The sequence below is a fragment of the Salvelinus namaycush genome, chromosome 2, assembly GCF_016432855.1.
Source record: "Salvelinus namaycush isolate Seneca chromosome 2, SaNama_1.0, whole genome shotgun sequence".
Taxonomy (NCBI): Eukaryota; Metazoa; Chordata; class Actinopteri; order Salmoniformes; family Salmonidae; genus Salvelinus; species Salvelinus namaycush.
Genome location: NC_052308.1, coordinates 70,686,370 through 70,700,785, shown reverse-complemented (window position 1 = coordinate 70,700,785; position 14,416 = coordinate 70,686,370). Strand labels below are relative to the sequence as shown.

The window sequence follows — 14,416 nt, the reverse complement described above, 5'->3', positions numbered from 1 at the left end:
CTGGTCACTATAGTGAGATACTGGTGGTATTATTGATCTACTGTATGTGTTAAAGACCTGGTCACTATAGTGAGATACTGGTGGTATTATTGATCTACTGTATGGGTTAAAGACCTGGTCACTATAGTGAGATACTGGTGGTATTATTGAAGTTATTGATCTACTGTATGTGTTAAAGACCTGGTCACTATAGTGAGATACTGGTGGTATTATTGATCTACTGTATGTGTTAAAGACCTGGTCACTATAGTGAGATACTGGTGGTATTATTGATCTACTGTATGGGTTAAAGACCTGGTCACTATAGTGAGATACTGGTGGTATTATTGATCTACTGTATGGGTTAAAGACCTGGTCACTATAGTGAGATACTGGTGGTATTATTGAAGTTATTGATCTACTGTATGGGTTAAAGACCTGGTCACTATAGTGAGATACTGGTGGTATTATTGATCTACTGTATGGGTTAAAGGCCCGGTCACTATAGTGAGATACTGGTGGTATTATTGAAGTTATTGATCTACTGTATGGGTTAAAGACCTGGTCACTATAGTGAGATACTGGTGGTATTATTGAAGTTATTGATCTACTGTATGGGTTAAAGGCCCGGTCACTATAGTGAGATACTGGTGGTATTATTGAAGTTATTGATCTACTGTATGGGTTAAAGGACCTCAGACATAAAACACCATTGGAGGGCTGGAACCCTTACAGTTTTCTGGAGTGGTTGTCAATGACACCTAAAACGGGTTAATTGATTTATTACAGCCAAATTAAACAAATTACTGTGTGTGTGTGTGTGTGTGTGTGTGTGTGTGTGTGTGTGTGTGTGTGTGTGTGTGTGTGTGTGTGTGTGTGTGCGTGCCCTTTGGAAATGAAGTTGCTTACTTAATTTGTCCCGTAGTAAATGAAGTTAACCCCTTTATGACCATGAAGGGAAGATCACAGATCAAAGGGAACCGAGGCCTTTGGGGGTGAAATTAGATTTTGATTGAAATCCAAATGATAGGCAAGCAGAAATGTTGGAGTCATCTGTGTGACAGAGCGATAGAAGAGGAGAGAGAGAGATAGAAGAGGAGAGAGAGAGAGAAAGTGAAGGGATACATTAAAGAAAAGAGAACAACATGAGAGAGTAGAGAGACAGATTTAGAAACAGACAGGGAGAGAGGGAATGAAGGAGAGAGGGAGAGAGTGACTGGTTGGTGTGCAGAAACCTACCCCTGTCTAGAGTCTCCACCCCTTCCAAACCTCTCTCTTCCTCCATGTTTGACCTGTCAACGCTCCCCAAGTCTGCTACAGAAACATATGGAAGCAAACTTCTCCGAAAAGCGTCATCAAATCACTCAAATGATAGTTGAGTTGTGAGCCCCGACATCAGCCCTCTGTTTTATGGACCCATTTCATTTGTCAAAGCAATTGGCCACATTGGTGTGTGTGTGTGTGTTGTGTTGTGTAATAATCTGAGTGTTTCTGCCAGTCTAGACATAACATTATGGATCACTGGGAAGTTTAAGGTCTATAGTTATAATGTATGGTTGATAATGTGTAGCAATATCTCATGAGTTTAGAGGAATGTAATATGCTGTTAAATAAAGTATGGTTTATTAGCTGTACTATAACACATATATTCAGGTACGTTCTAAATATATACAGGTACATTCTAAATATATACAGGTACGTTCTAAATATATACAGGTACGTTCTAAATATATACAGGTACGTTCTAAATATATACAGGTACATTCTAAATATATACAGGTACGTTCTAAATATATACAGGTACGTTCTAAATATATACAGGTACGTTCTAAATATATACAGGTACATTCTAAATATATACAGGTATGTTCTAAATATATACAGCTACGTTCTAAATATATACAGGTACATTCTAAATATATACAGGTACATTCCAAAGCTTGTAGGATAGGTTCAGGACTGGGAATCTTTGAGAACATAACTCAATATCTGCGTCCCAAATTGAACCCTGTTCCCTATGTAGTGCGTTGCTTTTAACAAGAGCCCTATGGGCCCTAGTAAATAGAGAATAGGGGGCCATTTGAGCAGCTGTCTTTGAGTACAGAACTCAATGGGTGGTCATCCTTCCTCTATGTGGAATAGAAACATGAAAGGTATTCCGTTTGAACGCGCTTCACAAACAATCCCATCCCCTTTCTCCATCCCTCCCTACCTGAACCCCTGTTTCCCATATCTACCTGAACCCCTGTTTCCCATATCTACCTGAACCCCTGTTTCCCATATCTACCTGATCCCCTGTTTCCCATATCTACCTGATCCCCTGTTTCCTATATCTACCTGAACCCCTGTTTCCCATATCTACCTGATCCCCTGTTTCCCATATCTACCCGAACCCCTGTTTCCCATATCTACCTGATCCCCTGTTTCCCATATCTACCTGAACCCCTGTTTCCTATATCTACCTGAACCCCTGTTTCCCATATCTACCTGATCCCCTGTTTCCCATATCTACCCGAACGCCTGTTTCCCATATCTACCTGATCCCCTGTTTCCCATATCTACCTGATCCCCTGTTTCCTATATCTACCTGAACCCCTGTTTCCCATATCTTCCTGATCCCCTGTTTCCTATATCTACCTGAACCCCTGTTTCCCATATCTACCTGATCCCCTGTTTCCCATATCTACCCGAACCCCTGTTTCCCATATCTACCTGATCCCCTGTTTCCCATATCTACCTGAACCCCTGTTTCCTATATCTACCTGACCCCCTGTTTCCCATATCTACCTGATCCCCTGTTTCCCATATCTACCTGATCCCCTGTTTCCTATATCTACCTGAACCCCTGTTTCCCATATCTACCTGATCCCCTGTTTCCCATATCTACCCGAACCCCTGTTTCCCATATCTACCTGATCCCCTGTTTCCTATATCTACCTGAACCCCTGTTTCCCATATCTACCTGATCCCCTGTTTCCCATATCTACCCGAACCCCTGTTTCCCATATCTACCTGATCCCCTGTTTCCCATTTCTACCCGAAACTCTGTTTCCCATATCTACCTGATCCCCTGTTTCCCATATCTACCTGAACCCCTGTTTCCTATATCTACCTGAACTTCTGTTTCCTATATCAACATGAACCCCTGTTTCCCATATCTACCTGACCCCCTGTTTCCTATATCTACCTGAACCCCTGTTTCCCATATCTACCTAAACCCCTGTTTCCTATATCTACCCGAACCCCTGTTTCCTATATCTACCTGAACTTCTGTTTCCTATATCTACCTGAACCCCTGTTTTCCAAATCTACCTGAACCCCTGTTTCCTATATCTACCTGATCCCCTGTTTCCTATATCTACCTGAACCCCTGTTTCCCATATCTACCTGATCCCCTGTTTCCTATATCTACCTGATCCCCTGTTTCCCATATCTACCTGATCCCCTGTTTCCTATATCTACCTGAACCCCTGTTTCCTATATCTACCTGATCCCCTGTTTCCCATATCTACCTGATCCCCTGTTTCCTATATCTACCTGAACCCCTGTTTCCTATATCTACCTGATCCCCTGTTTCCTATATCTACCTGAACTCCTGTTTCCTATATCTACCTGAACCCCTGTTTCCTATATCTACCTGATCTCCTGTTTCCTATATCTACCTGATCCCCTATTTCCTATATCTACCTGAACCCCTGTTTCCTATATCTACCTGAACCCCTGTTTCCCATATCTACCTGAACCCCCGTTTCCCATATCTACCTGAACTCCTGTTTCCTATATCTACCTGATCCCCTGTTTCCCATATCTACCTGATCCCCTGTTTCCTATATCTACCTGAACCCCTGTTTCCTATATCTACCTGATCCCCTGTTTCCCATATCTACCTGATCCCCTGTTTCCTATATCTACCTGAACCCCTGTTTCCTATATCTACCTGATCCCCTGTTTCCTATATCTACCTGAACTCCTGTTTCCTATATCTACCTGAACCCCTGTTTCCTATATCTACCTGATCTCCTGTTTCCTATATCTACCTGATCCCCTATTTCCTATATCTACCTGAACCCCTGTTTCCTATATCTACCTGAACCCCTGTTTCCCATATCTACCTGAACCCCCGTTTCCCATATCTACCTGAACTCCTGTTTCCTATATCTACCTGAACCCGTGTTTCCTATATCTACCTGAACCCGTGTTTCCTATATCTACCTGATCCCCTGTTTCCTATATCTACCTGATCCCCTGTTTCCTATATCTACCTGAACCCGTGTTTCCTATATCTATCTGAACCCGTGTTTCCTATATCTACCTGATCCCCTGTTTCCTATATCTACCTGAACCCCTGTTTCCTATATCTACCTGAACCCCTGTTTCCCATATCTACCTGATCCCCTGTTTCCCATATCTACCTGAACCAAGTGTTTCCTATATCTACCTGAACCCCTGTTTCCCATATCTACCTGAACCCCTGTTTCCTATATCTACCTGATCCCCTGTTTCCTATATCTACCTGAACCCCTGTTTCCTATATCTACCTGAACCCCTGTTTCCCATATCTACCTGAACCCCTGTTTCCCATATCTACCTGAACCCCTGTTTCCTATATCTACCTGATCCCCTGTTTCCTATATCTACCTGAACCCCTGTTTCCCATATCTACCTGAACCCGTGTTTCCTATATCTACCTGATCCCCTGTTTCCTATATCTACCTGATTCCCTGTTTCCTATATCTACCTGAACCCCTGTTTCCTATATCTACCTGAACCCCTGTTTCCTATATCTACCTGAACCCCTGTTTCCCATATCTACCTGAACCCCTGTTTCCTATATCTACCTGATCCCCTGTTTCCTATATCTACCTGAACCCCTGTTTCCTATATCTACCTGAACCCCTGTTTTCCATATCTACCTGAACCCCTGATTCCCATATCTACCTGATCCCCTGTTTCCTATATCTACCTGAACCCCTGTTTCCCATATCTACCTGAACCCCTGTTTCCAATATCTACCTGATCCCCTGTTTCCCATATCTACCTGAACTCCTGTTTCCCATATCTACCTGATCCCCTGTTTCCCATATCTACCTGATCCCCTGTTTCCCCCAGGAGTCAAATCCTGACATTGATTTCCTCTACTCCACGTATCATATCTTTCTCCCCCCTCTCTCTCCTTCTTCCTCTCCCCCTCTCCTTTTCCCCCCTCTCTCTCTTTCTCTCTCTCTTGTCTACTTCACACAGCCCTGTCTCAATATAGCAGAGACAGAGGATGGTCCAAAGGGAGGGAGGGAGGGAGGGGATAAATAGAGAGAGGAAAAGAGAAAGATGAGGAAGTGAGGAAGATTGAGGGAGAGGGATGGTTGAGGGTGGGTGGTGGGAAGAATGGATGATTGAGAGAGCAGGGAGAGAGGGAGGTCAGACAGAAAAGGAGGGAGAGGATTGAACAATGGAGAAGCAAGGATAGAGAGAAGAAAGAATAATGTGGAGGAGCACGAAGACATTCGTATAAACATTAGTATAGAGAAATACAGAGAGAAGAGAGGAGAGAGAGATGAGAGAGAGGAAAGAGAGAGAGGAAAATAGAGAAGAGAGAGAAAGAGGAGAGGGAGCGAGGCAGAGAGAGAGAGAGGGAGCGAGACAGAGAGAGAGAGAGAGAGAGAGAGAGAGAGGGAGCGAGACAGAGAGAGAGAGAGAGAGAGAGGGAGCAAGACAGAGAGAGAGAGAGAGGGAGCGAGACAGAGAGAGAGAGAGAGAGAGAGGGAGCGAGACAGAGAGAGAGAGAGAGAGAGGGAGCAAGACAGAGAGAGAGAGAGAGAGGGAGCGAGACAGAGAGAGAGAGAGAGAGAGATGGAGCGAGACAGAGAGAGAGAGAGAGAGAGAGGGAGCGAGACAGAGAGAGAGAGACTTCCTAACCAAATGTATGACCTTACTAGAGAAACATATTTCCCTCAGATTACACAGACCTACAAAGAATTTGAAAACAAATCCAATTTTGATAAACTCCCATATCTACTGGATGAAATACCACGGTGTGCATCACAGCAGCAAGATTTGTGACCTGTTACAACAAGAAAAAGGGCAACGTGAAGAAGTGAAGAACAAACACCATTCTAAATACCACCTTTATGTATTTTCCCCTTTGTACTTTAACTATCATTACAACACTGTATATAGACATAATATGACATTTGAAATGTCTTTATTCTTTTGGAACGTGTGTGAGTGTATTTACTGTTCACTTTTTATTGTTTATTTCACGTTTGTTTATCCATTTCACTTGCTTTGGCAATGCAAACATATGTTTCCCATGCTAATAAAGAACTTAAATTGAATTGAATTCACAGAGAGAGAGAGAAAGAGAGTGCGATAGAGAGAGAGAAAGAGAAAGTCTATTCAGGTCAACAGTAAATGAGTGTGCATCTCTCTAGCTGCTACGCCACAGAGGTTTCCTGTGTGTCATAAGTCTCTCCGAGCAGAGATGCCCTTCTAAAGCAAACAGTTGTACCTCAATGTACACATCACATCAGTCATACAGAGTGGATTTACTGTAGAGAAACAGCACAGTCCCTCTGAGGGATGTGGACTGCCAGGACACATACAGGACACCGTCTCTTCTTCTCTGCATACTGTAAACACACTCTTTTACACAGGCAAGCCATCCATTTACTATACATACCGTAGTCACACACACAGACATAGTCGCAGGTGGCATGTGTGTTTGATTCTGGTTGTCTTTTAGACTGAATGTGCATCTCTACAATTTCCACACACACACTCTCTCTCTCTCTCTCTCTTACTCTCTCTCTCTCTTACTCCCTCTCTCTCTCTTTCCTCACCTCACTCTGGACAGGAAATGTTTGATTGAATAATAAAGTGAATTGAGGGGATGCATGGCCACACACACGCACTTGCATGTGCATGCACACACACACACACACACACACACACACACACACACACACACACACACACACACACACACACACACACACACACACAGATAAAATGAGGGTGTGTTGGTTTAGATTGGTCATGGATTCAAAGCTATCAATATGTCATCTCACTCCTATCACGTTTGGTTTGGGTAGCAGACGCATGGAACCAGATTGGCTTTGTGGGGTGGGATCCGTGTGTGTGTGGGGGGAGGGAGGTAATTCGTGCCTGCCTGCCTGCCCGTCCGCCCGTCTGCCCGTCCATCTGTCTTTCTGAATGTGTCTATCGCTTTTCCCCCCTTTCCTTCTCTCTAACCAATCTCTCTCTCTCTCTGTCACGCCCTGGCCATGGAGAGGTTTTATTCTCTATTTTTGTTAGGCCAGGGTGTGACTAGGGTGGGCATTCTAGTGTCTTTATTTATATGTTTTCTATTTCTTTGTTTTTGGCCGAGTGTGGTTCCCAATCAGGCAGCTGTCTATCGTTGTCTCTGATTGGGAATCATACTTAGGCAGTCATTTTTCCCTCTTTCATTTGTGGGTTCTTAAGTTTGCATTGGTTGGTATTTTGCCCTGCAGAACGTCACGTTCGTATTTTGTTTTGTTGTTGTCGGTGTTCGTTAAATAAATAAATAGAATGAACACGTACCTGTCACGCCCTGGCCTTAGTTATCTTTGTTTTTCTTTATTATTTTAGTTAGGTCAGGGTGTGACATGGGGGATGTATGTGTTTTGTATTGTCTAGGGTTTTTTGTATGTTTATGGGGCAGTGTTTAGTCTAGGTGTATGTATGTCTATGGTTGCCTAGATTGGTTCTCAATTAGAGACAGCTGTCTATCGTTGTCTCTGATTGGGAGCCATATTTAGGCAACCATAGTCATTAGGTAAGTTGTGGGTGATTGTCTATGTCTATGTTGCATGTTAGCACTTAGTTTATATAGCTTCACGTTCGTCGGTTTATTGTTTTGATTTTTGTTTGTATAGTGTTCTTCGTTTTTTTCGTCTTTATTAAGTAAAGATGTATTGCTATCACGCTGCGCCTTGGTCCTCCTCTCTTTCACTTTACGACGATCGTGACAGTACCACGCTGCGCTTTGGTCCACTTCTCCCATGACGATTGTGACAGAAGAACCCACCACCAAAGGACCAAGCAGCGTGGTAAAAAGGACGAGTGGACATGGGAGGAGATCCTGGACGGAAAAGGACCCTGGGCGCAGGCTGGAGAGTATCGCAGTCCAAGGGAGGAGATAGAAGCAGCAAGAGCGGAACGGCGAAGATACGAGGAATTAGAGGAACGGCGACGAGATCAGGAGTTACGGCAGAGACGGGAGCACGAGAGGCAACCCCCCCCAAAAGATTTGGGGTGCACACGGGTTGGCGAGTGGGGCGAGCGGAGTTGGTCATGTTTTCCGGTTTTACGCACCGTGCCTTCAGTGCAAAGTCACAGCTCAGTGCGTGCAGTACATGCCGCGTAAAGAGGGGTATCCAGCAAGGAAGGGTAGTGCCGGCTCAGCGCTCCTGGTCTCCAGTGCGCCTCCTCGGACCGGGATATCCTGCGCCGGCTCTGCGCAAGGTGTCTCCAGTGCACCTGCACAGCCCAGTGCGTCCTGTGTCAGCGCCTCGAACGTGCCGGGCTAAAGTGGTGATTCAGCCAGGAGGGGTTGTGCTAGCTCTAAGCTCCATACCTCCAGTGTGTTTTCACAGCCCAGTGCGTCCTGTGCTGGTGCCCTGCACTTGCTGGATTGAAGTGGGTATCCAGCCAGGACAGCTTGTGCCTGCTCCACGAACCAGGCCTCCAGTGGTTCTCTCCAGCCCGGTGAGTCCTGTGCCTGCTCTACGAACCAGGCCTCCAGTGTGTCTCTCCAGCCCGGTGAGTCCTGTGCCTGCTCCACGAACCAGGCCTCCAGTGGTTCTCTCCAGCCCGGTGAGTCCTGTGCCTGCTCCACGAAACAGGCCTCCAGTGGTTCTCTCCAGCCCGGTGAGTCCTGTGCCTGCTCTACGAACCAGGCCTCCAGTGTGTCTCTCCAGCCTGGTGAGTCCTGTGCCTGCTCTACGAACCAGGCCTCCAGTGTGTCTCTCCAGCCCGGTGAGTCCTGTGCTTGCTCTATGAACCAGGCCTCCAGTGTGTCTCTCCAGCCCGGTGAGTCCTGTGTCTGCTCTATGAACCAGGCCTCCAGTGTGTCTCTCCAGCCCGGTGAGTCCTGTGCCTGCTCTATGAACCAGGCCTCCAGTGTGTCTCTCCAGCCGGTGAGTCCTGTGCCTGTTCTATGAACCAGGCCTCCAGTGTGTCTCTCCAGCCCGGTGAGTCCTGTGCCTGCTCCACGAACCAGGCCTCCAGTGTGTCTCTCCAGCCCGGTGAGTCCTGTGCCTGCTCTACGAACCAGGCCTCCAGTGTGTCTCTCCAGCCCGGTGAGTCCTGTACCTGCTCTACGAACTAGGCCTCCAGTGTGTCTCTCCAGCCCGGTGAGTCCTGTGCCTGCTCTATGAAGCAGGCCTCCAGTGTGTCTCTCCAGCCGGTGAGTCCTGTGCCTGTTCTATGAACCAGGCCTCCAGTGTGTCTCTCCAGCCCGGTGAGTCCTGTACCTGCTCTACGAACCAGGCCTCCAGTGTGTCTCTCCAGCCCGGTGAGTCCTTTGCCTGCTCCACGAACTAGACCTCCAGTGTGTCTCTCCAGCCCGGTGAGTCCTGTGCCTGTCTCTCTCTCTCCCTCTCTCTCCCCCTCTCTCTCTCTCCCCCACTCTCTCTCTCCCCCACTCTCTCTCTCTCCCCCTCCCCCCATCTCTCGCCCCCTCCCTCCCCCTCTCTCTCTCTCTCTCTCTCTCTCCCCTTCTCTCTCTCTCTCTCCCTCTCTCTCTCTCCCCCTCTCTCTCTCTCCCCCTCTCTCTCTCTCCCCCTCTCTCTCTCTCCCCCCCTCTCTCTCTCTCCCCCTCCCCCCCTCTCTCCCCCCCTCCCTCTCCCCCTCTCTTTCTCTCCCCCATGTCTCTCCCTCTCTCTCCCCCTCCCTCTCCCCCTCTCCCCTTATCTCTCTCTCTCTCTCCCCCTCCCTCTCTCTCCCCCTCCCTCTCTCTCCCCCTCTCTCTCTCCCCCTCTCTCTCTCCCCCTCTCTCCCTCTCCCTCTCCCTCTCCCTCTCCCTCTCTCTCTCTCTCTCTCTCTCTCTCTCTCTCTCTCTCTCTCTCTCTCTCTCTCCCCCTCTCTCTCTCTCTCCCTCTCTCCCTCCCCCTGCTCTCTGAGACACAGGTGCTCTGTTGTGTGGAGAACAGTGTAAAACAGAGCTTTAGCCCGTCTTCATCTCTCCTTCTCCGCTGGTTTCAATAGTACATCTCCATGGAGATTCATCAGCTCTGGATGAATACTGAACGCTGTGTAACACAATTCACAGGTCTATGCTGTCACTGCATGGTGTTTTCTAACCACAGACAATTGGTTAGTCAAGCAGAAATAGGGAAAATTGGTTAGTCTAGCAGAAATAGGGAAAATTGGTTAGTCAAGCAGAAATAGGGAAAATTGGTTAGTCAAGCAGAAATAGGGAAAATTGGTTAGTCTAGCAGAAATAGGGAAAATTGGTTAGTCTAGCAGAAATAGGGAAAATTGGGGAGTCAAGCAGAAATAGGGAAAATTGGGGAGTCAAGCAGAAATAGGGAACATTGGGGAATCAAGCAGAAATAGGGAATATTTCTATATTTGAGAGTTTAACATTTAGAGGGGAAATCTGCATTCGGAATAATAACAAAGCAGATTCCCCGCCACCATTTGGGTAAAAAGCTGAGGGATGGGCCTGGAGAAATGTACCCACTCTCAGATTCATGGACACAGCTATGGAGGCACTGACCATCCATGACATCACAATGATAGTTTAATCACAGGTTTTGAGGCTATATAGTGTTTCATTTACTTTGTTTACAAACATTGGAGGAAAACAAGGTCATATTTGCTTTCTGATGGGGTACAAAAGTTGAACAAGGCTCATGGGTCATTTCTCAGTTATGTTCTTCATGAATCAATGGGTACATATCATTCATTTCTCAGTTATGTTCTTGAAGAATCAATGGGTACATATTATTCATTTCTAAGTCCACAACTGAATGTAGCAGCTGCAGATGAGCAGCGTCAGATTACTTCTCTATCTGTTCATTTCTCTCTCTGTCTCTTAGAAAGAAAGGGTCAACTCTCCAGGAGGACACACACTGTTCTAAACACACACACACACACACTGTTCTAAACACACACACACATGCACACACACACACACACACACACACACACACACACACACACACACACACACACACACACACACACACACACTGTTCCTAACACACCAACACACACTGTTCTAAACACACACACACACACACACACACACTGTTCCTAACACACCAACACACACTGTTCTAAACACACACACACACACACACACACACACACACACACACACACATTGTTCTAAACACACGCACACACAAATACACACTGCGCCTCAATGTCACTATGCAGAGAAAAGCATTCTCTCTGCTTCACACAACACCAGCAGAGCAGAGAAAGAAAAGAAAGAGAGAGGGAACGTTTCTTTCTTTTTTCATTCACTCCATTTTCTCTCTTGGCAGTGAGGCAGTTCTGACATTTAGGAAGTAGTGTTCACTGGAGAAAGGCAATCTATTGACGCAAGGTGCTGTTTAGGATAGAGGAAATGGAGAGAGGGAGGGAGCATACCTTTAACTAAAAAAGAAAATAAAGAATAGTACGTAAGGGGATACAGAAACATTTAAAAGAGCAAGTAAGGGGGAGTGGAGGGAGGGAGGGAGGGAGGGAGGGAGGGAGGGAGGGAGGGAGGGAGGGAGGGAGGGAGGGAGGGAATGCCCTGTCTGCAGTTGTACATCAGCTTTCCTTTCTTTTATCTCTATCTTTCTTTAAGATGCTTTACAGGCATTTCTGTGGTGTGATTGGACCCTATAAAACCCCCAGCTGATATCTGTGGAGGGAAGAGACTGCAGTCCCACGGATCACTATGAAGACCTACTGTAGCAAAGTCACTATGAAGACCTCCTGTAGCAAAGTCACTATGAAGACCTCCTGTAACAAAGTCACTATGAAGACCTCCTGTAGCAAAGTCACTATGAAGACCTCCTGTAACAAAGTCACTATGAAGACCTCCTGTAGCAAAGTCACTATGAAGACCTCCTGTAGCAAAGTAACTATGAAGACCTCCTGTAACAAAGTCACTATGAAGACCTCCTGTAGCAAAGTAACTATGAAGACCTCCTGTAGCAAAGTCACTATGAAGACCTCCTGTAGCAAAGTCACTATGAAGACCTCCTGTAGCAAAGTCACTATGAAGACCTCCTGTAGCAAAGTCACTATGAAGACCTCCTGTAGCAAAGTCACTATGAAGACCTCCTGTAACAAAGTCACTATGAAGACCTCCTGTAACAAAGTCACTATGAAGACCTCCTGTAACAAAGTCACTATGAAGACCTCCTGTAACAAAGTCACTATGAAGACCTCCTGTAACAAAGTCACTATGAAGACCTCCTGTAACAAAGTCACTATGAAGACCTCCTGTAACAAAGTCACTATGAAGACCTCCTGTAACAAAGTCACTATGAAGACCTCCTGTAGCAAAGTCACTATGAAGACCTCCTGTAGCAAAGTAACTATGAAGACCTCCTGTAGCAAAGTCACTATGAAGACCTCCTGTAGCAAAGTCTTCCTGGAAATCTGTGGTCTAACCGCTCCATGTTCTGGCACAGCGTGTTAGTCATATCGCCGTCCGCCAACCACCTTCACTTCAATCATTAAAACAAATGTGTGGGCCAATCACAGTCATGTCCCCCGAGACATGGATGAAGTCACAATAACATGATCATGTGGATGTCCTCAATGTGTTCAAACCCACAAACCATTTCATTGAACCAGTCAATCCAGAGTGTTGTTCGGTCAGCCATGGCTCTTACAGTGCACTGTCACGTGCACGCATGCACACACGTACACACACACACACCCACGCACACCCACGCATGCACACACGTACACACACACACACCCACGCACACCCACGCATGCACACACGTACACACACACACCCACACGTACACACACACACCAACACACACCCACGCATGCACACACGTACAAACACACACACCCACGCACACCCACACACACCCACGCATGCACACACGTACACACACCCACGCACACCCACGCATGCACACACGTACACACACACACCCACGCATGCCCACACGTACACACGTACACACACCCATGCACACCCACACACACCCACGCATGCAAAAGGGAAAACACACACACACCCACGCACACCCACGCATGCACACACGTACACACACACACCCACGCACACCCACGCATGCACACACGTACACACACACACACCCACGCACACCCACGCATGCACACACGTACACACACACACCCACACGTACACACACACACCAACACACACCCACGCATGCACACACGTACAAACACACACACCCACGCACACCCACCCACACACACCCACGCATGCACACACGTACACACACCCACACACACCCACGCATGCACACACGTACACACACACACCCACGCATGCCCACACGTACACACGTACACACACACACACCCACGCACACCCACGCATGCAAAAGGGAAAACACACACACACCCACGCACACCCACGCATGCACACACGTACACACACACACACCCACGCACACCCACGCATGCACACACGTACACACACACACCCACGCATGCCCACACGTACACACACACACACACACCAACACACACCCACGCATGCACACACGCACAAACACACACACCCACGCACACCCACGCACACCCACACACACCCACACATGCACACACGTACACACACACACACACCCACGCACACCCACGCACACCCACGCATGCACACACAATGTGTGGAGAGTAGTACTTGATGGATGGAGGACTACTGAAGTGACAAAGAGACAGAGTAAATGTCATTTCATTTTGTTTCATTAAAGGAATGTGTCAAATATAATTTGACACACACAGAGATTGTCCCTCTCTCTCTTAGCAAACAGTAGCCGTCTGGCATACCCTGATGTGAAGGCTCAGTGTCCCTAGAGAAAACCCTCATTTCTCAAGTACACACTGTACCATCTGAGCTTTACTTTACTACACAACAAGACTAACAAGCACCCAGAACAGAGATGACAGAGAGGACAGAGAGAACAGAGGACAGAGAGAACAGAGAGATTACAGAGAGAACAGAGAGGGCAGAGAGGACAGAGAGGGCAGAGATGACAGAGAGGGCAGAGAGGGCAGAGATAACAGAGAGAACAGAGAGGACAGAGAGGGCAGAGATGACAGAGAGGGCAGAGAGGGCAGAGAGAACAGAGAGGACAGAGAGAACAGAGATGACAGAAAGAACAGAGAGAATAGAGAGGACAGAGGGGACAGAGAACAGAGAGAACAGAGAGAACAGAGAGGACAGAGAGGGCAGAGATAA

General features: G+C 47.0%; 1 protein-coding gene across 1 annotated transcript in view; it reads right to left on the bottom strand.

Annotated features, from left to right (window-relative positions):
* Positions 1-5,105, bottom strand: part of LOC120023203 (voltage-dependent T-type calcium channel subunit alpha-1I-like) — a 35,041-nt gene extending 29,936 nt beyond the window's left edge. The window contains exon 1 of the mRNA XM_038967242.1: positions 5,068-5,105. Coding sequence (XP_038823170.1) covers positions 5,068-5,105 — 38 coding nt within the window. The remainder of the gene's footprint in view (positions 1-5,067) is intronic.
* Between the last annotated feature and the right edge of the window lie 9,311 nt (positions 5,106-14,416).